This window comes from Musca domestica, unplaced genomic scaffold (assembly GCF_030504385.1).
Source record: "Musca domestica strain aabys unplaced genomic scaffold, Musca_domestica.polishedcontigs.V.1.1 33, whole genome shotgun sequence".
Lineage (NCBI taxonomy): Eukaryota > Metazoa > Arthropoda > Insecta > Diptera > Muscidae > Musca > Musca domestica.
In genome coordinates this window covers 10,135,647-10,159,070 of record NW_026712312.1, presented here as the reverse complement: position 1 = coordinate 10,159,070, position 23,424 = coordinate 10,135,647, and the positions used below count along the sequence as shown (strand labels likewise).

At 39.1% G+C, this 23,424-nt stretch overlaps 1 protein-coding gene across 1 annotated transcript in view; it reads right to left on the bottom strand.

Moving 5' to 3' along the window:
• The window catches only part of LOC101893569 (dynein axonemal heavy chain 10-like), a 129,782-nt gene that overhangs the window by 12,313 nt on the left and 94,045 nt on the right, over nucleotides 1–23,424 (bottom strand). Inside the window, exons 35-52 of the mRNA XM_059125481.1 lie at nucleotides 21,530–21,670; nucleotides 20,894–21,442; nucleotides 20,705–20,797; nucleotides 20,176–20,336; nucleotides 17,660–17,987; nucleotides 14,895–15,083; nucleotides 13,681–13,786; nucleotides 11,871–12,073; nucleotides 11,502–11,810; nucleotides 11,298–11,440; nucleotides 11,029–11,233; nucleotides 10,793–10,952; nucleotides 9,886–10,730; nucleotides 8,356–9,816; nucleotides 7,643–7,714; nucleotides 4,015–4,281; nucleotides 1,996–2,197; nucleotides 1,678–1,820 (exon numbers count right to left, since the gene is read on the bottom strand). Of these exons, the coding sequence (XP_058981464.1) occupies nucleotides 1,678–1,820; nucleotides 1,996–2,197; nucleotides 4,015–4,281; nucleotides 7,643–7,714; nucleotides 8,356–9,816; nucleotides 9,886–10,730; nucleotides 10,793–10,952; nucleotides 11,029–11,233; nucleotides 11,298–11,440; nucleotides 11,502–11,810; nucleotides 11,871–12,073; nucleotides 13,681–13,786; nucleotides 14,895–15,083; nucleotides 17,660–17,987; nucleotides 20,176–20,336; nucleotides 20,705–20,797; nucleotides 20,894–21,442; nucleotides 21,530–21,670 (5,577 nt within the window). The remainder of the gene's footprint in view (nucleotides 1–1,677; nucleotides 1,821–1,995; nucleotides 2,198–4,014; nucleotides 4,282–7,642; nucleotides 7,715–8,355; nucleotides 9,817–9,885; nucleotides 10,731–10,792; nucleotides 10,953–11,028; nucleotides 11,234–11,297; nucleotides 11,441–11,501; nucleotides 11,811–11,870; nucleotides 12,074–13,680; nucleotides 13,787–14,894; nucleotides 15,084–17,659; nucleotides 17,988–20,175; nucleotides 20,337–20,704; nucleotides 20,798–20,893; nucleotides 21,443–21,529; nucleotides 21,671–23,424) is intronic.

Sequence of the window (23,424 nt, the reverse complement as noted above, 5' to 3'; positions counted from 1 at the left end):
ATTCGACGTCTTTATTGTACTTTTCTTAAGACTATGGATTGTTGAGGACCTTCACAGACAAAAATTTAATTTTTATTAGAACAAATCATCTATTCTTTGCGAAATTGTACACAAAGATAGCTGACAATATACTTGAAGTAAACAAAATACATTTAGTTATAATAGTTTCATTTATTTGGGCTTAAACATAAAAAGTGCCGACTACTGGGACATGCCGAACTTAGGCACACTTACTCTATGTGCAATTTTTTGGAAAGTGTGGAAATATGCGTGAAGTAATATATATCGCGGACCGAAGCATTCTATTTTCATACTGCATCTAATACAGATAAAAATTTTGGTATGTGCAAAATTGGAAAGAAATCGAACATTTATATCCAATTTTATGCGAAATCATAAATTTCGATAAATAACATATTCATATAAGATTTCTGGTTAAGAGAAATATTTAAATGTAGCAAGTTGAAAAGAATCGCCGATTTGTTTCGCAAGTTATGACAGATATAAGTATTGGTAGCAGGCATATATCATCTTCACAACAGATCTTGCGTTAGATATAAATATTGGAAACTGTGGCCCTTTGTGGATGAGGTACCAGATGGAGTGTACAATATACCATCTGGAGTGGACCTTTATTGCCCATATCCGAAATTGATCTAAGTTTGCCAATAATATTACGATGTACCAAGTTTTAATCAAATGCGATACTCCCTTCGAGAGTTGTCGTGCATACCAGCCGGACAGACAGATGGACGGACGGACATCGTTAGATCGACTCCAAATGTTCTGAAATGGATTTGGTCAAAGAGACCTAGGCTCTGAAACCGTTATTTCGATAAGGCACGTTTTGGCCGTATCAAATGATATATGCCCTCCCTAGCCATATGGCTGAGAATTATTTTTGAAAGCTTCGTACCGAATCCAAAAAATTACTCGATTATATTTAGTTGAAGCCAATAAGAAAAGTGGAAGATCCGAAAGCACTACTTTCAGTTCAAGGCATTTGTTTGCACATTTTGAAAAGATTTAGAATTTTGTTTTAGAAATAAAATACATAAAACATATAAGTATTAATTAAAACTTTCAAAATTTCATAATTTTGAATTTAGAAATGGTTGGAATCGATTGACCTACTCGTTGTCAGTTTAATATTTTAACAAAGTTCAATAAACCTCTGTCAAAATTTTATTATCGGTCCCTGAGTTTTTTCGACCCTAAAATAACTAGTAATTGGATATGTTCTGCCTCTTTCTGGTAAACTTGTCCAAAATGTTCATATTGATATATTCGAAAAAAAAAAAATGGTTTTATAAGTTGCTCAGAATAATGCAAATCAGAATAATTCAAATTATGGTGACAAAATGGGAAAATAATTTCAAAGACCTATTTAGAACCGAGGTCATACTCCAATTGCGTAAAACAAAATCAATTGGTTTTCTCATACCCACTGGCATACATTCCTTTTATCAATTAATATTAAATATGCAGATAATTGACATTTGTCCACAAATTCAACAACAACAACAACCATAAAATGGACGACAACATTTACTTAAAAAAAGTATTGACAATAACTTCGGGGTATTTTGTTCACGACAACATAGATGCCATTGTTAAGTCAAATACTGTGTCCCAAGCAGAACTATTAGTAACCCAGTTGGTTCGTTAAGCACTTACTTGCACAACGCCATGGAAGAATGCCAGAACATAGACTAATGGCAAGAACGCCTTATGTGAACAGCTCTCCAAACGGTCCTGACGTACTTTGAAAAATGTCGAGCGTAGATTCAGTTTCAATCCATTGGGCGGTTCGGTGACAACTGTAAAATGCAATAAACGGAAACAAGCGTATTCAATGGATACATTTTTAATGTGATTTTCCAGAGGATATAAATTTTAGTTCGTGCTAAGGAGATTGTGAGCCATGAGAACATGAGTGTGTATAGCTCTCCTGGGAACTGAAAAGCAATTGAGTTATTCTATGACAGTACTTACCCTTTAGGGACTTTTGCAAAATTCCAATTGGAAAATTATCACTGGCATCTGTGGTAATCCATAGCCGGAAATCGGGATGAGGAGCATCGATTTTTTCCAAATACTTTTCCAATTGGCGCACAAAGCTAATTAGCAAATGGCCATTTTGAAGCATTAGCCACATACCCTGGCGCACGGCATTGTCCAAGAGATTGAGTGCAGCCTAAGGAATGATTTGAAATGAATTTTTTCAAAAGAGAACTGAGGGAGAAACATTGTTCCACATCTCATGGCATTTCACAGTCGTCTTAATGTGTGTCTATGTGTGTAAATCTAATTTAGGCCTCTTCGCGCTGAACATTACCACGCAGGCTAATACTATATACGGTAGTGTTCCAGCCATGGTTAAAAGAAATATAACAACATAATCCAAAGCAAAACAACAACATCAATTGCATCGAGGTGCGATTGTTTTTGTTGTATATCCCAAGTACATCCATCCACCTCCACTCCTAAGCTCTGTACACAATATGTCAAAAGTTCGTGACTGTCAACCGATACCCGGCTAAGGTCGTTTCTATATGCGAAGAGAGGAATTGTGATGAAGTAGCGGCCCAAAGGAATACGTTGACATCTGGAGGGTATTTACTGTGGCATTGCCACCGATTAGTATGCACAGGCCGAGAAAACGTCACTTGGAAAATTCTGAAAATTGCAATGCAAAAATGTCCTTTTTCATTTTTCCTTAAGTATAACCTATGTTTCATCCGATTTTGTGTTTAAAGTCTCTCATATGCGTAATATGCACTCCATAAGAATGACATTTGGTAACAGATAACTTATAGAGCTCAAAAATACCTCCGTCAAATTTTATCGAGATCGGATTAGATTTGGATATAGCTCCCATATATATCTCTATAAGATATTAGGTTTATTGTGCTCCAAATGGATAATATTAGCCCAAATAGATTGAATTCATCCTAGAAATAAGTACTTTAAATTTGGTGGAAATCGGTTCAGATATAGCTACACACGCATAGTGTGTAGGGTGTCCTTCCCCTACTGGTTTTTAATCGATTTAGTCCAGGATCGAATGTGACATAAATGGATCAACTGTTTCTCAAAATTTTTAATACCAGGATCTGATATTCTTAACATTTTGCGCATTCTAATATTTTTTGTCTATGTATGTGTGTGAAAATGGTCCACTATTCCTTCGAATTCGGACCATGCATTCTTACATGTAGCACATATAAATCTGCTCATGTGACCAATATGGTACTAGCTTGGCTCGTGGTAATGTATATAACAGACAGGGGCGAACTTAGGAAAATTGGGTAATTTTAATGTCAATGAGCTTTGATCCGCTATTATAGTCTAAACCCTTCTAAAAAAACAGGAAAATTCCCGTCTCAATAACTGCGGCTAAAAATATTAAATCAAACGGCACCGTATTGAACGCCCCCTCGTTATTTCACCTAATTGAGTTCGCTTGAATGGCTGTCATCGATGTGATAGTTTGTTGTTTGGTTATTCCTTCATAGCTTTATTTATTTGTTTGTTTATTTGGCTGTCCTCCTCTTGCCGCCACTCTTCCTGCCCCAGACCCTAGATGCGTTGTTTATCTATTGTTTATTTGCTTTGACAGCAAAAATAAAAAAAAAATAACAACAAAACAAAATTGACACAATAGACGTGTGTTGGGCTAATATTCATTCGTTTGCTTCATCCAATGGATTTCAAGGATATCATGAAGCCATCATCAATACCACTCTCCACACAGCCACACACACACTCCCATATATACACTGATGCTGGATGGTATATTCTAAACATTGTTCGAGTAAAACCAACACATCTATACCACACAACAATAAAAACGCGGTCATAACGTGTCGTTACCGGGTTTGTTCGAAATGAACTCCTCATTTGTAAACAGTAATTGTTGTTACTACTGCTGCCTTCGACACACACACACACACACATAGTCGACGTTTTCACGCTCCATGAGCTGGGATATACAGTTAGATTTGCACTTACCTTTTCCTGCCCCTGGCCCAATGATATGTGACAAAAGTTGGCCAGGCCACCGCCAACTTGTTCTGCCAACTTCATCAAATCATTCGTCGGATCCGAGCCGGCGCTCAATAAGAAGCACACGGGTATGTGGCATGTCGTCTGTTCGTAGATGGCTGCGAAGCTCACGACCGGTGGCATAATGAAAAACTCATCCATGGTGTCGACAATATACTGATTTATCGAACGGAAAATTCGATCGACACGGAAACACCGCAAAAACATTAATTTCTTTAGTTGGACGAAAGAGAGATGGATAGAGAGAAAGAGAGGGAGAGAAAGTATCAGGTTAGACCCAGTGAAAAGGTGGGGGGAAAATAACGTGTACATACATATATAGAAACTAATGAACCACAATAACAAATGCAAGTGGCACAAAACAAAAAAGTGCAATTTCTTCTAATAATCTGGAAAATCTGTGGCATTCGATAATGAAAATTTATTATCGTCAGGTGTAAGGGGTATAGAGCTGGATATGCATAAATTTATTGGTGGGCGATGAGTGGGAAGGGAAAAGTGTGATTTTCGTTTAAGGTTTGGACTTCTGAAAACTATAAGGAGATTTAGTCTTTACTATTTAAATTCTTTGGTACTTGAAGAGTTTAAAAAACACTTTGGGTTATCAAGAATAAACCTGATAATTGACAAATCACAATAATTTTGTGTATGTTTTTCAATAAACAACATTATTGTGATTGCTAAATTTTCAGGGTTAACCCGGGTAGAGATTTTTTTTTTTTTGTAAACGCACTTTAACCCCACTATAATTTGCTTATTTTACATTGACTCTTCCATTCTCGTTCTTCAACTGCCTAGAAATTCACATAAATTCACATCGAATCCTTGCATTTGTAGGTTTAAAGCAGAATTAATTCAATTTCTTCTATCCCAACTGGAACAAAGATTTCCGATGACCACAACACACTTATGGAAATCATAAATTTTTATTTGTGAAATATTTATTTATAATGTCACAAACACAAATGCATGCACACAAACAAACTCACACACACACACATTCACATGCACATGCCCATGCACACCAGCAAATGCCAAGAAAGGCCAACATAAACAATCATAATCCACAAAAGGACATAAAATATCGTAAAGTGGAATCCAATTAAGTATCTACAGTTTTGTATGCGTTTAGTTGTTGGAGGTTGGGAGGTTGGTTGAGTGTGAGCATGTGCGTGTGTGAGTGTGTACATATTATTGTTCATTGGTTCGTCCCATTGGACCATTTAGTCAACCGATGTTTGTATTTTAATGGATGTAGTTTTTCTCTGTTTGTGTGTGTGCGTTCGAATGCAACACACAAAAAAAAAAAAACGCCTGCAGAACCGTAAAATAAAAATCCCTAACAAGTTTCTGCTCGGCAAGTTGCAGCTGGGTCTGTGCTTTCGACAACATATCCATTCACAATAAAATGCTCAAGTTATTTCATTGTGAAATGCATACATGTGCGTGTGTGTGTGTGTAACAGCTAGTAGATGGTTCTGTGTATGTGAGTGTGCTGCAATCAGCTCCTAATGGAAAATATAATATTTCCGAGCTCTAAGCAACTCGGACAAGAATAGTGACAAACGGAATATAAGTGGTATCATCAACAACATCATCATCATTACCACTGGAAAAAGGAATAGAATCGAGCAAGCACAGTAATTGGAGATAAGAGAAGAAGTTGGGCTGCATGGTTTTCGAACCAACTATGAAGTGAATGATTCTTTGAAAAGAGCGCATGAACTAAGTCAGTCAATAACGTGAATTTTAGTACCATGAACTAAGGTAAAGGATCGAGCGATTATCAATCCAATGCAGTATTTTATACATCTTTCAAACTGGTATAATGTTCAATGCCATAGAAGTAGTTTAAGTGATTCCGGTCTACATCATTTTCAGTGAAAGAAGTCATGAATTTCCAAGAACGTAGTGCAGCAATATTCTATTTTGCTTGTTGATATGTCTTCTGTAAGGCTCAATGGGGTATTAGTTGAAAATAAGACTTAAACCACTGAAATATCGAATATTAGGCGGCATTGTTCTATGGGGATGCATACCTAGTAATACCTATTTTCTACAAACTTCTATAACAGAAAGTGGACGTGTATTGAATATTGTTTTCCAAAGAGGTAGACCTCTATTTCGAAGTTGAAATGCTAAGAATCTGTTATACTGTTATACGTAAAGCGACATTTTTTGGTTAGAAAATTTGTATTACGTCTTAAAAATAATAAATATCCCTTCAATATTAAATTAAACCTAAAATATGACAAAGGTCATTCTATCGAAATGGTAAACCAATTACAATTATTGGTTTTATTTCCGGTTGTTTTTTTTTATCATAACCCCCGACTGTTTGATGATAAGATATGATTTTAGGGGCAGATAAACGTTTTTAACCTGATTACGGCAAAGTTATTCTTTCGTGGGGGAAATACCCGATTACCTGGTTATTCGATCCGAAAGTTCGGATAGGACCAGGTTAAATCCAGGTTTACTAAATATATATGTACAAAACGGGTATAATTTGAAAGCTTATGAAGAAACCTATCAGAAGATAGATACCTATTAGTGAAGAAAATTTGAATTTCATGATTTTTATGACTTATATCTTCGGAACTACAAGACTTGGAAAGGAAGGCAGGAGTGCAGACTTTAATGTAGCATGTAGATCTTAATAGCCCTTAATGGGTTAATTTTCAACTTTTTAGGGGTATTTCAAAACGTCCCGGTACAAAAAGGTAAATTGCATTAGTCAGGAACCGGTTCAAGCAACCCCATCATGTGACCACTTGTTGCACGGGTATTTCCATAAGCTCTCAAGTAACAGTTTCGTAGAACCGAATAAAGTCAGGATTTTGTATCTGAGCTTTCGGGTCCGGATATTTCTCCATGAAAAAAACTACTTTGCCGTAATTAGGTTAAAAAAACTACTCCATGATGGAGTTTTTGTCCGCAATCGTTTTGGACGTAATCCCCATTATATAAGGTTTATGTCTGCTTCTGCTTCTGGGGATTATGACCGATTTTTGGGACATAATCCCCATTCCATTATGGGGGTTTATGACTGAATTCCCATAATTTGATTGCGGATTATGTCCGTGGGGATTATGACATGACAACGAGCCAACAGTCGGACTTGAACTGTGTGCAACCAAATGTTGTTTCGGAATCACAAATTATTATTTCGAACGATCTAAATAAACCCTCCATCCAACGGCGGTAAAATAAATAAATTTACAAAAAAAAGAAGACAATATATAGATATTTTCATTCTGAGAATTTGGATTATATTGCTCCACTTTTTTTTTTCATAGGATTCTTGGTGTGCTTTTACACTAACGAACAATTTTGGAGATGAGCTGCTCTGATTTGACACTCTTTTGATTCCACATGAATTTAATATTATTCTTTGAGGGTCATACGAAAAACCAGTAAATTTCGTTGGGTTTAATTTTTTTGCTCATCCCTTATGCCACATAAAAATTCTAAAAAAATCCACAGTTCCCAGTTCGAATCACTGTGCAACAGCCAGCGATGACACACACCAACTACTTTACAAGTGGATTTTATGGGAAGAGCATTAACTTGCCTGAAAATGATTGCACTTGATATTATATTCTCCCGGGCAGGGGACATCTTCGGGATTTTCTAAATCGTACCACTGGAACGGCGGAATACCATCCAGGATGTCAATGGCGTAATAGATGAGGTTGTGGTTTTCAAAAATGAAATTTCAATTCGCCCATAGCAACAGCGGCGGCAGCACCAGCAGCGACAGTCGAAGCATTGTCGTGGACAGCCACCAAGCACATAGCGAGAACAGCCAATGCACAAAATGGAAAGTTCAATGGGAAACTCATCAGTTTTCGTGGCCATCGCAGGATTTGACCAGCAGTCATAGTCGTCATCGTTACCAACCACATCAGAGGGGAGGACGGGTTTTAAGTCGTACAATCGGTTACGTTGTCATACGTGGACAAAGAAACAAACATTAAAAAGAGAAGGAAAGAAGTGTAAAATTAGTTAAAACAATTAATGTTTGTATGTGTGTTTGTATTTGCAAGCGACGTGCAAGATGGCTTCTTGCCACCAAACGAACGCATGATGCAGGATTTGCGCTTCTTATTAAAATTTCAAAAATATATTTAACTGAAGCTAATCATGACGGAGGCAGAGGAAATCTCACACCACAGATTTGACATTAATTTGACATTTAGCGCCAACAAACAACGTAATCGGCTTTCCGGATTCGTCAGATGCGTCGGGGAAGGCATAAAAACACGACGATATTTCATTCCTTACATCTTTCCATTCATGGGTGTATCTGGCAATGTGGTCGGGTAACGTCTCAAACGGCTCAGGAAATTCAGCTGACAGCTTCATTATATCTTCCCAACTTTTATCGGGCAACCAGTTTGCCGGACATGGCCTTTCGCTTTTTGTCAGCGACACAGAGCCCTTAATGAAAAAGTCCAATTCTGCTTGACTTAACTGACCTTCGCGCTGAGCCAACTTAGTGGCGATCTGAAAGGAAAAGAGCAGTTTGTGGCGTTCGAATATCCCGGTGCAGCCATAACAGTAGACATTCTCGGTGAGCGTTTTGATTATGTTGTTGAGGCGTTTCGAAAGCACAGTGTCCGGCACGGACTTTCGCAGGGAGAAAGTGAATACATCTAAGTAGGCAGCCAGGGCGTATTGATACATGGCATTGACGGTGGACATGTCGGAGAGGGCGAAGAACAGAACTGCGCCCCTCTTGGCAGCCGGCCTATAGCCATCTCTCAGTTTTTCAATGTCTTTCTGTGTCTCTGCCGAGAGCACAAGTTGCTCCATGACTACCGCAGCCTTGGATTTTGTATTCTCCAGTGTCTCCACCAACTCCACATTGTCCAACATGTTGCCAGTCGAGGTGGCTAACTCCCTTAACAGGGAGTCCTCCAGTTGCTGCAGCAGTTGTTTATTTTCACTTGTCCGGGCGATTAGTGTTTCTCTTTGGGTTTCCAGGTCGGGGCGTTCGGCTCGCACAACGACACTCAACAGTTGATCCTCTAGGCCAGTCAGTGTCACGGTGTAGTTAATGACCATGGCCTTGGCAAAGACGGCAGGATCGAACTTGGGATTGGAGAACTTTGTGGTCAGGTACATTCTGAAATTTGGATCGTAATCGACATCCTTGTCTCCAAGCATTACGAATTTGCGTCCGCTCACTAGCTGGATGTTCTTCTGCAGAACATTGTCAATCACGGGATCTATGTAGTCGTCCACGTCTTCGAAGAGGACTGGAATGCCATACATGATGGACATCTCAAGCTGCTTAAGAAAGTCCGCGTCATTGAAGGAGAGAATCTTCAAATGATTCTTCTGTTCTTTCTTCTTGATCCAGGTGAGGGCCTGCAGCTGGGGATCTATGCATAAGGGGAAACGGGATGCCCGAACGGTGAGTATGCCATTTTGGACTGAGAGCTCGTCGGGTGGAAGTCCTTCGGACGTCCATGTGGATATTTCAACATCAGTTGTAAGGCTTTCGTCAATCCGAAATGGAGTTTTGATGGGTATTTCCCTTCGAATAATGTCGGGCAGCCAGTCCTCGAAGACCATCGTTTTACGAAATTCCCACGAAAAAGCTCCCGTGTAGGCCAAAAAGGAGGCACACAACAGGCATTGGCCCAGCATGACCACCAGTTGTTGGCCGTAGTTTTCAAAGTCCTGGCTCCAGCGGATTCGCTCAGAACTAAGGCCGCTAATCAATTTGTCGGAGGCAATCTACGAAAGAAACAGTGAATATGAAAACTTTATTGTCTGGGGAAATGCAACCCTTCAGCCCTTGCTCACCAGTCTCCTTTCGGCCGTCTGCATCATTTCCGTTAGGACTTTCATTTTCTTCATTGACTCCGCATAGCGATGGTTCAGGGAGTCCAACTGATTCTCCAACTTTGCTATTTCGGCATTCAAATGATTCAACAGCTTGATTTGTTGTTCCTGCTCCGCAACAAGAAAGTCGACCCGCTCCTTTTTTGGTTTTACTTCTTTGTACACTTCGTAGAAGCCAATAACGGCCCGGACGAACTTCAGCAACCCGGCACCAGCAATGGAGATTTTCTCCATTTCATCCAGGTGCTGGGTTTTCATGTGACTGCGGCACTGATTAATTTGCTTGCCTGTCAGAGCTTCGCAGTCCATTTCCATGAGGCTTTTCAGGAAGTTGACATCGGACATCATGCCCTTGGCTGTCTTCCAGTTGATTTCCTTGTAGCCCTTCAGAATGGCCACGCACTCACACACAACCTGAACCTGGGGAGGTGGTGTGGCAAATGAACGGATTTCGGTTATTTGAGCCTTATCCAACTCCGACAGAGCTCGTCGGGCTTCCTCTAAGGCAGGCATTGCCTCGGCCAAGGCTTCCTCGGCATCCTCTTTTTCAATTGCAATCTGCTTGCCCTTGATCTCCACCTCAACGGACTTTTCGGAGGCTTCGGTTTTCTTGATGTTGGCTTTTTGTGTGGCTTCCTCGATTTCCAACAACATCTGCTCGCATTCCTCAGATGCGATTCCCACCTTGTGTTTCTGTTCGGTGACTAAAATACGAAGTTCGTCAATTTGTTTGGACGCCTCGTCAATTTTATTAATGCCCTCGTGCAGGCGGTCCCTTTGCATGGTGATGAAGGAGTTCTTCTCCTCTGCAAATTTTGAATTGGTTCAAAAGTTTTCTAAAAAAAAATTCAGAAGCGAGCCATCTTACCTAGTAATCGCAAATATGTGTTGATATAGTCCAGATAATGCTTGGGAGTGACATAATTATTCCGCCTTAGCTTCTGCAAGTAGTCCTTGGAGTAGTGGTGCATGCTGCTGTGCACATGGACAACATGATGCATTATATTTTCGCTGTACGTTCCAGGAATCTAATCCGAAATAAGTATGAAGTAGTTGGGGGGGGGGGGGGGGGATGGGTTAACGAATTGAACACTCTGAACTTACCAACTCATGTTCACACAAAAATAGTTCCGCCACCGCGGACAACGCCTGCTGTGGCCAGGGGAATACCCAATCGATGTAGGTGCTACCTATTAGACCAGGAAAATTGCGGCAACGATTTCGTAGAGCATCTCCTGAAGGAGACATGCTCAGTACCACATGCATATTTTCTGAACATTTACTCAGGAAATATGACCACACCGAATCTCTAAAAAGAAAGAAAACTTATTCAGCGCTCGAAAGGAGGATTCCTAGAATAGGGGTGGATTTACTTAGAGGCTGAGTAGCCCTCTTCTTCGGCTGCACTGCGACACGAATTGACAATTGACTCCTTCTCTTCGTCACTGAAGAGGGCAGGCACCAGGCCAACAGTCAGTATGTTATTGATTAGCTCCAGAAAACCTTCTTCCACCACCTACAACCAAAAAAGCTTACCTCGTCGGGGCAATTTGAAACAGAAAAAACGATGCGCTTACCTGAGCCGCTGTAAAGATAAAAACTGTCTTCTTTCGCTGCACGCCCGCCATGGTGTAGAGCGTTTTGAGGTCTTCCCGAAATGACTGTTCCCCGTAACCACGGGCTACTGTGATTTCGAAGACTTCACATTCCGCCGCGAATGCTGACAGCCGACTGATGCACTTTTTTCCACTACCACCCACACCTACCAACAGCACATGGCCTCGATGCATCCTCAGGGTGCGATGTACCCTGGTTAAGTGTTCCAAGCAATCTTCGAACAGAACTAAAGGCATTTTACCCCTACGCTCTTGATATTCATCCAATATCTTGGTGAGGGATGGAGCACCATTAGAAGGACATGGGATTATTGTGGCTTATTTACTTACTTCATCGTAGAGTGCATAGACCGCCTCATAATCCAGCAGGTCCTCGTAAAATCTTGGCTCTGATTCGTTGACAGCATTACGAAAATCACCAAACAGTAATGGATCTCTCATTACATGTTGTAGGAACGAAATGGGTTGATCGTCATCGAATTCGTCTTGCTCGTCGTCGTCGTCCAGAAGAACGACGCTACGTTTCGGCATACCTAGAAGCGGGTGTATTTCAGGAATCATGTTTAACGGATGTTTTAAAAATTTGTGTTAACGATAAAATGTCATATGGGGGTTTCAAAATTTTTTGTGTCTTTTTCCTATCTTCAGATCCTTTACGGTGTCGGACATATTTATTGTTAGCTGCATTACAAAGCAGTTAGCAAATATCTCAAGTGTCATATCCACTTAAATATAGAACTTTTACTTCAAACTATGTCCTCAATCATATAATCTCATTGGAATCTTATTTTCAAATTTCAGAACTCCAGCTCGGTTCACCCCAATTCCAATTCGTACCAAATCTTGTGTAATTTAGTACACATAACTACAAATTTTCGCAACAACTTGCATTAATACAATCCAATAAAAGTATTATTTCTCAATTTCAAGATTCCAGCCCTATCGGTTCTCTTAAATCCAAATTGTACCAAAGTAAGCACCATTTAGTATGCATTAGTACGAATTTCCAAAATTTCATATATACCCCAATCCCACAATACTACACTTATCTCATTTCCAAATTTCAGTATTACAACACTATCTGTTCTCGTAAAATTTAAATTGTACCAAATTAAGTACAATTTGTACCTAAACAACAGTACCTACACCTAGTACCTCTACACCACAGTCCTACAATGTAACAACTCTTATTATTTTCAAATTCACATCGAATTTCAGGATTCTGTACGAAATTTAATACCGTTAAGTACCTTTCGTATACATGGGTACACGCTTCTCAAACTACTTCCTAACATCGACGCTACTCCTCAACCTAGACTCCCTCTCCAAATTTTAGCTATAACCATTCACATGATATGAAATGATACAATATGAAGTACATTTTAGTAATTTTCGTACTCTTTCCAAAATTTCCAAACACCTTTTGGTTCATCCATCACACACCTCAAACGTACTGTTTCGTCAAATACAATGGGTACTTAGTATTTAGTTCCTTTTGGTACTTTTCGTACCGTTCCAGTAGGCATTTCAAAAAACCCAGCCTTATTTGATACCTTCGAACAAAGAGTGACCGTCACCCAAAATTTCAAGATCCTAGCTATAGCCGCTTCGTCTAGGCGTTGATGAATCGCTGAGTCAGTCTGTAAGTCAATTACTTAACTTTTTTTTATTAACATAGATATATTAAACAATTGAAAAAGTATCAGTGGTTTTTGTCGACTGGTGTATTCATCCAGCCAATGTTCGTTTATTTAAATATATATTGAGTTTTGCGTTAAGATTATTCAAACAGACATCTATTACCAATTCTATGGGATGGGACGAGAAGAAATGAGCCTATAAATCTCATACTAACATCAGACCTAAGGCCTAGAATCGTTATATCGATGAGGCACGTACGCTCTTTGCCCATATGGCTGAGGGTATAAAAAGTGGGTCTTAGAAAAATTGTCAATTAAAAAATAAATACAAATATGTATCACGTTTCAGTCTCGCTCCGCGGTGTTGCCCCTTCGGGTGTCATTGCACTCATCCCACTGCAAATTGAATCCCCTTAGAATCTTATATGATATACTTACCATGCTATCGATTGTAATTTATAAAACAAAACAAAGCATGTTAACATGAATCAATTCGTTACCTGGAATGACAACTTCTGGCTCCGCAAACCCATTTTCTATTTCGTATTCAGCTGGGAACGTTTCATTCACCTCCTTTTCCACGTGATGTTTCATCAATTTCAAATCCTAATTTTAAAGCAAAAGAGGAAAATTATTGTTCCGAAACACAAGGCAGTTGGAATGGGAAACTGTGGTTTGTACTATGTCTCAGCAGCCATTGGTTGGTGAGTTCATTTGCGTATAACCTGAGACTCGCTTGGCAAAATAAAAATCACTTTCTTCACTTTTCTGCTCTGACGCTGACTCAGTAAGTCAGCCAGTCAGCCCAGCATCCATCCATCCGTATTAAGTTGTAAATGTAATTGATTGTAATCTTGGCAGCGATTGTAACCAATTACTTCAGCTGGAGACGTTATCGGTCTTATCCATGCCGAAACAGTTATGGTGCCAGACTGTCTTCATTAATGTTTGTGCTCAATGAATTATGTGCGTCTGTGTGTGTGTGTGTGAGTGCGCACGCGAGTGAGTGTACTTCATGTGGGTGCCCTTGGCTAGGTGGGGATACAACATTGAGGGGTGGGGGGTGCCTTTGTTTGTTAAGCATTTTAAATTAAAAGAAAGGTAATTCAAAATCAATGCAAACAAATTGAACTCAGCCAGACCTTCATGCCCTTAATCCAAATATCTGGCGGCAAAGATGCGATGCGAAATCAATCAAAACAAATAATTTACATGTGCCGTATGACCCCATCCCACCCCAACCCATTTGTCCCCCAACCCCCCAACATGTTTGTGCATGAGCTAGTGTTTGCACGTGAACGGATGTTTGAGAAATTCCATAAGCGTATTTATGTATGCATAAGTATGTATGCTTGTACACATCATCGGAGGGAGGGGGAATACCTTGACGTATACCCAAAGATATTGGGAATCTGCGTCAGCCGTTTAGTATCAACTTAATCTCTTCAAATTACTTTCAAATGAGGCAGATGTCTCAATGAGGTTGTGGTTGGTTGGTATACTCCAGACAAAATGTGTTGGTTTCGATGGATGGATTTGCGTGAAGTTATACAACCATTTCGCGACTTAGTTCGGGATATGCCAAATCTTAATGTATGGTTGAATTGCATTTTGTTTTTCTTTTTTTCTCGAGTGTATATGCGAACCACCTTGTCCCGATTTCATCAACTTTATAAACGTATGCTGTCTCTGTGTGTATCCTTGAAACACTTACCGCTTCAGAAATTAAACGGTCGCATATAATGCGTGTAAACTCATTACGCCATACACGCACCAGATTCCGCAATGTTTTAAAATAATTCGAGTGTATCAGCAGCATGCCGGCAAAGATGCGCGACAGATCCTTTAAATTGAATATGTAATGGAACTTTGATGGTGTGGGAGGCAATTCGGCAATAACAATCTGTAACGAAAATGGTGGAATGGTGAAAATCGAGAGGGCGACATTATGTGGCAATGGTGGCAAGCAGGCGACAAATCGAGGCAAAAGTTTCCTCTCTTTTGGGTAAATATATTGATGGAAATTGCTAATGAAGGGGAAATAATCCTGTCATAAGGATGCCATTAGAAATGTTTCAGCCAAATCTTTCGAAAAGTAACTAATGACCTATGACCTTTGATGGTGTAGTGGGAAATTGCTGGGGCAGCAAAGTGGCAATGTGTCAAAGTTCGTAATGCCATGAATGTCTGAGCAGGCTTCTTGTCAACCGGCCACCTTGTTATGGGTTAATGCGCTAAATGTCAGCTTCATATATTTTTGTGGCCGTAACAGTTGCAGGATAACTGTCAGAAGTTTTGGGAAAATCTGTTGTAATAGTTAAGGAGCGGTGTACACATTAGCATAACTATTCATGAATGGTCATTAGCCGTCTGTCTGTGTGCGTGTGTGTCACAAATGGCAATTTATACATATTAGAGATCTCCACAAATCGGAATTTATTCGCCAATGCCAACAAACAGAGTTGGGACACATTTTCCATATGGATTGAGAAATGTTTGCAGGACCACACACACATAGATCCATGACGACCATTCGTCCATTGGACTGCCAATTATATTCAATATCAACAGCTCCAATATTGTACATATATGTATATGCCCATGTGTGTATGTATGTATTTGTGCAGTTGTGTGACATTTATAAACCTCATAAAGTCAGTCGGCATCTTTATGGGGTGTTGTAGCATCGATGCACGAATGAATGCTAACACTGGGCCTCTAGTAGAAATTTCAATTTTATTCTAATAATTCATTCTCACTTCTTCCAAAGTCGTTGGGCATGGCATTTATAATGCGAACATAAGAACATATAAAGAATGACTCTCGTTCGGTATGAGACACAGTGGAAAAGGGTATTGAAATAATCGGTATTTGCCAAGGGTAATATTGAGACTATTCATATGGAGATCAGATGAGTACATTTTCGCCAACAACCAACCGTAAAGAAAGTTTGTCTGATATATTCATAAACTTAATTTTAGGCTGATATTGGTCATATTGGCAAAATTCGATACTAGTTGGTGAGATATAATTAATTTATAGTGAAATCGGCAAAGATATATGTGGGGGCTATATACAAATCCAAACCAATTTTGACAATCTCAATAGGGTTCAATTGAGGGGTGCAAAGTGTTGTCTTGATCTGACAATAATGACTACAAACAATTATAGGCCAATGGACGGCCATACACCCAGACATTCTGAAGGCCCGATTACACATTATGTTAGAGTCATATGTAAAATGAAATGTTCTACTTTTTTAAATTTTTCATTTTATAGCACACTTTAAGGATAAGAATTCTTTAAGACCTTAGGGAACAATTTTTGGAGTTCTTGTTAAGTTACGTTCTCCCATATTCAACTTTAACTCAGTATTTTTCGCTAAAAAATTGCCTTTCCCTCATAGTTTAAAGATTGAATAAAATATTTTATTTTAATTGACAAATAAATTTACACATTTTTTTTCAAAATGAAATTGTAAAAAACTACCGCATTGACTATTCTGTGGAAATGCCTTTCCAGTTGGGAGGATGACGACGACGACGAGGACGAAGAAGAAGGCGAAGCGAAACATAAATATCACCGACTTCCATAATATTTCAGTGACAACAATTGCTTCAAGTGCCATAAACTAATATTTCACAAGGTATTCAATTGAACGACCACAATGGCTCCTCCGTCGAGTACTGGTGGCCATGTTCCATAAATGCATCTGCTCATTTCCTCTTCTCTTGTGGAACGCATTCAAGCGTAAATTTATTAGGGATTTTCTCCCTCCTCCTCCTGCCCCTACCTGCCCCTCTCCCACTGTATACTTAAGATGTCACTCGAAGCAAACGGAAGTAAAAAAGAAACTGTTATTTTGGTTTTCCTTTCAGACTGTGTTCAATATAATCGAATCTTCTTGACCACAATTACAAAGGATCCACCTAAAGAAAGATTTTGCAACAGCAGCAACAACAACTTGTGCTGCATGAAGCTTTGCCAACAACCCGTACCATTGCACAAGGATCTAAAGAAAATAAAACAGTTTTCTCCAGGGGCTACGGTTCATTCATGGCTGCAGTCGAATAGTTCCATTGAGGAGTCCAGAGGCTACGAACGAACATACACTTGTTATTTGTTGGATGGCATTGCTTTGCGAACTCATATCACAAGCTACAACAAGCTTCTGCTCTGTTAGATTTATTGTTGTTCGATATTAGGGGAGGGCGTATGTCCGGAGGAGGGGGAGGAGTAAGAGACGTTTTCCCATTGAATGGCTTTTGAATAATTTTCGATTGTAAAATAAACGATTTGGCAAAGATTATGAAAAATTGATGTGATTTGCATATGTAAATCGTTTGCCATAAATTTTCTACTCCAACATCGTCACAAATTATTTACACCATTTTTCTTTGAAAGTTGGCTATTGCACAGGCAAGAGCTGCTGCCGCTACTGCTTTTTGGGAGGGGTAGAACTGATGCCGCTGTACTCACCTTGAACAATCGCAAAGTCATTTGGACAATGATGTCAGCTATTGGCAGGAGTTTACTATCGAAAGAGCTGCTATACTGCAGATGTCCCCCGAAAATCGAGGTGTAGATCTGTTGCAGGGACTCGTCGTTCGGAAAGACAATGTTGTAGACCGAGAACATGGAAATAAATCTGGGGTCGACTTCATTGCGTCCGCCTCCAGCGCATCCCATGGCCGCATAAAACGAAATGTCTTTGAATTTCTTCCACGACAGGTCTTTTTCGCGGTCGTACATGCCGCCACGTTCGAAGAATAGTTTCAGGAGAGCAATGGGTTGTTGGGTTCCGTATCTGAAAGAATTGAATTTGGTATATTAGTCAATCCGGACGATTCAACGATTTAATGTTACAATATTGTAAGGCAAAGACACAAAAAGGCCGTACTTTTTATGAGTCTAACAAAATACTTAAAATCCATATACTTATAGTATAGTATAGAGACAGTTTGATAGGACCTTTTAGATTACTAATATTTATTAAAATCCATTTCACTTATATGGGAGAATTTGGGCTTATGATTGATTTTTGGGAAAGGCTAGAAGTGAGTGTCATTTTCATTCACGTGAGAATTCACTTGAGAATGTCCAACATTCTAACTCGATTTAGCGATGTCCTTCTGCCTGTCTGTTTGTTATTCGCCGGAATCGTTTCAAATTTCGTATTTGAAGATCTTAATGGGTACTACAGCCTATGACAAAAAATTACTTATGAGAGACCACGTCTTCGTGTAGCCCCCATATAAGGGATTTCATTTAAGACGTATTTTTCTACCCTCCATTATACATAGTATGGAGGGTATATTAAGTTCTTCATTCCGTTTATAATCCATCGAAATAATAATTTTACACCCAACAAACTATTAAGACAATTTAGCTCTTTCCGTCCGTCCGTCTGTTGTAATCACGCTAGAGTCTAAACGAATTAAGATAGGAAGCTAAAATGTTTCACAGATTTGTCTTTTGTCTGCAGGCAGGGCAAGCTCGAAGATGGGTTATATCGATATCGTATAGCCCCCATATAATAATTTTACACAAGGAGTTCTTTATGGGTACTTTACTCCCTGAAAGAAAATTTTCTATATAGGTCCACGATATCGTATAACCCCCATATAACGGTACCTCCCGATATTCGGTACTTTGATGGTTTTAGCCACATTGTTCAACGAAATTGTGTGGAGTTCCTTGTGAGTACTTTATTCCCTAGAAGAGAATTATATACATAGGTTTAAGTTTTAGTATAGCGCCCATATAACCTTACCCCAAGATTTTCGGTATTTTTTAATAATTTTTGCGATATTATTTACCCGAATTGTTTCAAATTTCGTATTTGAAGTTCGGAATCGTTACTACAGCCTATGACAAAAATTACTTAGACAGGACCATATAACGATTTTCATTTTAGCGGTGTTCTTCGACGGATTTTTTTTGAAAATTTTAAAGTTTTTTTTCCAAACTTCGGCCCGTCCAAACTTAGCTGCCTTTTTGCTTGTTGAATTGTCGTATAATCTTGGAGATTTGTAAATCGTTTTAAATTCAAGAATTCATGTTAAAGTCACTGTCGAACATGAAAATGGTTGACATATAGTCTCAATGCCAGTTTTTGTATTAATGTCAAGACGTGAGGGTCTACTTATTTCGTCTGAAATACAAGTAAATATCAGTTAAGTTCGGCCGGGTCTAATTTTATATACCAGAGGACATATCGTTCCATATCGACTCTGAATTATAAACAATCGAACATCGGGAAGAAGTGTTATATGGGAGTTACAAGATATCGTGGACCGATATAGCCCAATTACGGACTTGACCTATCTGCAGACAAAACAGCTCAGTGGAGGATCTTAGCTTCCCAACGCAATTCGCTTGGACCCTACCGTACCTAAATCAAACTAGAATTGTAAGCTGATTAAAAATATATATTCTTGTTAGGTATAAAATGGCTATATCGATGAGCTACAAACTGAAAGACAAACTTATTATACCCTCCACACTAGTATGTGTGGTGGGGGTATAAAAAACACTCTATTCTCATTGCGATAGTAAATCGAAACGTGATTGGGGAAACCAAAGTAGGGGGTTATAAAATAAAAATAAAATCATTTTGGTCATTTTTCTGTTAAACCATATCCAGTAAGGTGTAGACAATGCAATTTTTTAAATAGAAAAATATTTCATAATGTTTCTAATTTCCCGGCATTATTTGTTTTGATTTTAGAAAAGTGCGGTGTTTCGACTAATGAATTCGATTAAAATCTTACCCCCCCCCCCCCCACCGTAATGCTATTCTCAATAATCGGAAAAAGGGTTTTGCGGTCATTGGCATTTGCGATTACATTTTGTGCGATTCCAAACTGTGTCTGCGAACAGTGGCAAACTAGCAACAATTTATACATTCACACATACATATGTATGTACATGTACATATGTTCAGCATTCAGGCCGTAGTTATAACTTATGGTCCTTTATTCGCATGTACTTACTCATCAACTTGCGGCATATTCATGTCATCAATAAAACATGCAATCTTCTTCCCCATCGGTGGGCCAAATGTGTCCTTTGTACGCTTCTCAACAGCAGCCTCCAGTGTTCGTTGCACGTCCATGGATGAAGTTCTCGATGAAAAATTAATATTCAATAATATCTGAAGAAGGAGACAAAAGAAAACATTGTTTTTTGTCATCAGCATTGTCATACATTGACATTCGCAGGTGAAGGATTTCTTGAAAGTTTACGACGAGGACACGGTGAATATCGGTGGTTATCGAAAAAAGACGAGTTTTTAGTTTTTACGACTGTAATTTCTGGTAGTACAGAATGACATTTCTGAATATATCACAACTCCGGTAGCATAGAATGGAATTTTTGAATATAAAGGCGTGTAAAGAATCGGGTTCTTATTCAGATTTGTTTGTTTCTTTTGTTGTTTTTTAAACAACTTTATTCAAATGAAACACCAACAAAAACAAACATTTTTAACCTATATTGGCCAAATATTTGTGCTATACTCACATTAACATCCTTGTTGAGGCTCCTCAGATACTGCGATATAATAGCCGTTTTAGATGTACCTGCTTCACCGACCAATAACACGGGACGTTTTATCTAAAAACGGACACCAAAAATATTTGAATCTCATACGACGTAATAGTGTTAGTTAGGCTGTGCATCTTGTACCGTCGAACTATACAACACACTTACATCACTATTTAATGCCAACACCCTCACAGTCCGTGTGCTGTCGACGGTGGGCACCAGAATTTCACTGAATTTCATTTGGGGGTCGTGTTTGTACGGCGGCACCACCCACTCCCATGCCATCCAACAGTTGTTCTCGCGGCAATAGAAATATTCGTATAGCGTCGCTTTGCTCGTGGGCAATTGTCCCCCCGACGCCGGCTTATCCTTGGAATCCTGCACACAGGGAAAGCCGGAGATGCGCTTTAAAAACTCATCAAAGACCGTCTGATCATGTTCAATTAAGCAGGCACCCAGTGACGAATAAATGCATTGGATAAATCCGCACTCCAGTGCATCCGTATCGTAGGCCACCGGTTCTGGTGCTCCAAATGCCAAATCATCCTGTTTTTCGAATGGCGGCAACAGGGCGTCATACATGTTGCAGAATTGTACAACCATATTCAATTCCGTTTGCATGATTACTGTTTTCAGGGGATTACCTTGGGATGTGCCATCGAGGCCTTCGTGTATGAAGGCGATAGCTGGTGTTATGATTTTTTCAAACATATCCTAAACACATCAGTGAGGGAGGAGTAGGCAGAGGAGATATTTGCTGTATGGCAACCGTTTTCTGCGAAACAAATGGGTTTTACTCACATTTAAAAGCTCTCTTTGGGTTTCGGGTCGCGTTAAGACCCATCTTTGCCAATAAGGGCTGTAGCGCAAATTCTTGGGATCAACATAGACCATACCGGCACGAGAAACCGTTGCAGGCGAAGCATAATTCAAATTGCCAACCTGTTGAAATTTTCAAATACGAAAATAATTGTCAAAGACACCAAATGGTAAAGACTCAAGGCAAAGTGCATTGCGGAAAAATAGTTAATGTGACAAATGTGTAGAGTAGTGTAGTGAGACGTGTTAGCATAAGAAATAAAATTACGGATTGCTTATTTGTGGCCCTTCATTGTCAAATTTATATTTTGTAGTTCTTCCTCAAATATGGACGTGCAACTGGCAAGAATTTTGCATTTATTTCAGACCAAATATTGTGGTATTTTCACGCCTTTTAGAGGGTACAAAAGTACAGGAAGAAAATAACCTAAAACAGAAAACTGATAAAGTCCGATAAGTCAAGTAAGGCTTAATTATGGAATGGTTGAATTTGGTTGCGCATAAGACAAGACAATATTACGCTTTGGTTGCTACAATACTGCTAAAATGTTGTTATCCCTCATTCGTTACAAGATATTGTCAGCGCAAGTTTTCGTTTTAGTACAGAATCCATATAGCAGGTGGTTTGAAGACTTTGGCAACATTTTACAGCTATTTCAGAATAATTTGACAAATTAATTTTTAGACCAAATTCCATCACACATTTCAAATTTTATTCGAATCGGACATATATATCGTGATTTGTGCACAAAACCTATGAAGTCGGTCGAACATATATGTGGGACCTATATCCAAATCTGATCCGAATCTGATGCTATATCTCCAAGTACAATTTCAACCAGTAAGGAAAAGTCAAAAGTCGGGCGGAGCCGTCTATATGATACCCTACACCACTATGCATATTTAGTAGAGCTCCCTCCCTAGTAGATCATACCACCCATTTGTGCTGATATTACCCATGATTTGCACAATAAACCTGAAATCGATAAAGGATATATATGGTAGCTATAGCCAAATCATTGCCATACTCGATAAAATTTGGCAAAGGTATTTCCGAGCTCTATGAAACATATATAGCTATAGCTATATCTGAACCGATTTGCTCCGAATTCGATGTACTTGCTTCTAGACTGAATTCGGTCGGATGTATCAAGATTCAGGACTTTTGGGCTGATATTGTCCATTTGGTGCACAATCAACCCGATATCGGTTGAAGATATACATGGGAGCTCTAACCAAATCTGAGCCGATCTTGATAAAATTTGGCAGAAGTATTTCCGAGATCTATAAGATATCTGGTGCCAAATATCATTGTTGTCGGATGCATATTACGAATGTGAGAGACTTAAACACCAAATCGGCTGAAACATATATATGGGAGCTATAGCTATATCTGATCCGATTTACACCAAATTTGAAGAACTGGTATCTAGAATGAATTAAGTCGTAATCCATTTGGTTCACAATAAACCAGATATCGGAAAAAGATCTCGATAAAATTTGGCATACGTATTTTCAAGCGGTATCTGGTGTCCAGTACCAAATATCATTGTTGTGGAGAGCAGTTTACCCATGTGAGGGACTTAAAACCATAAATCGGATGAAACACATATATATGGGAGCTATGGCTATATCTGAACCGATTTTCTCCAAATTTGCTTCTGGACTGAATTCGGTCGGATGTGTCAAAATGCAGGTCATTTGAAATGATTTTGGTCATTTGGTGATATTGGCCGAAATCGGTTAAAGATATATATGGGAGCTATATCTAAATTTGAACCGATTCCCACCAATTTCAACCAAACAAATATTGTTTGCAAAATGTCATCTCAATCGGATAATAAATGAGACCTGCATTTTGTTCACAAAAATACATG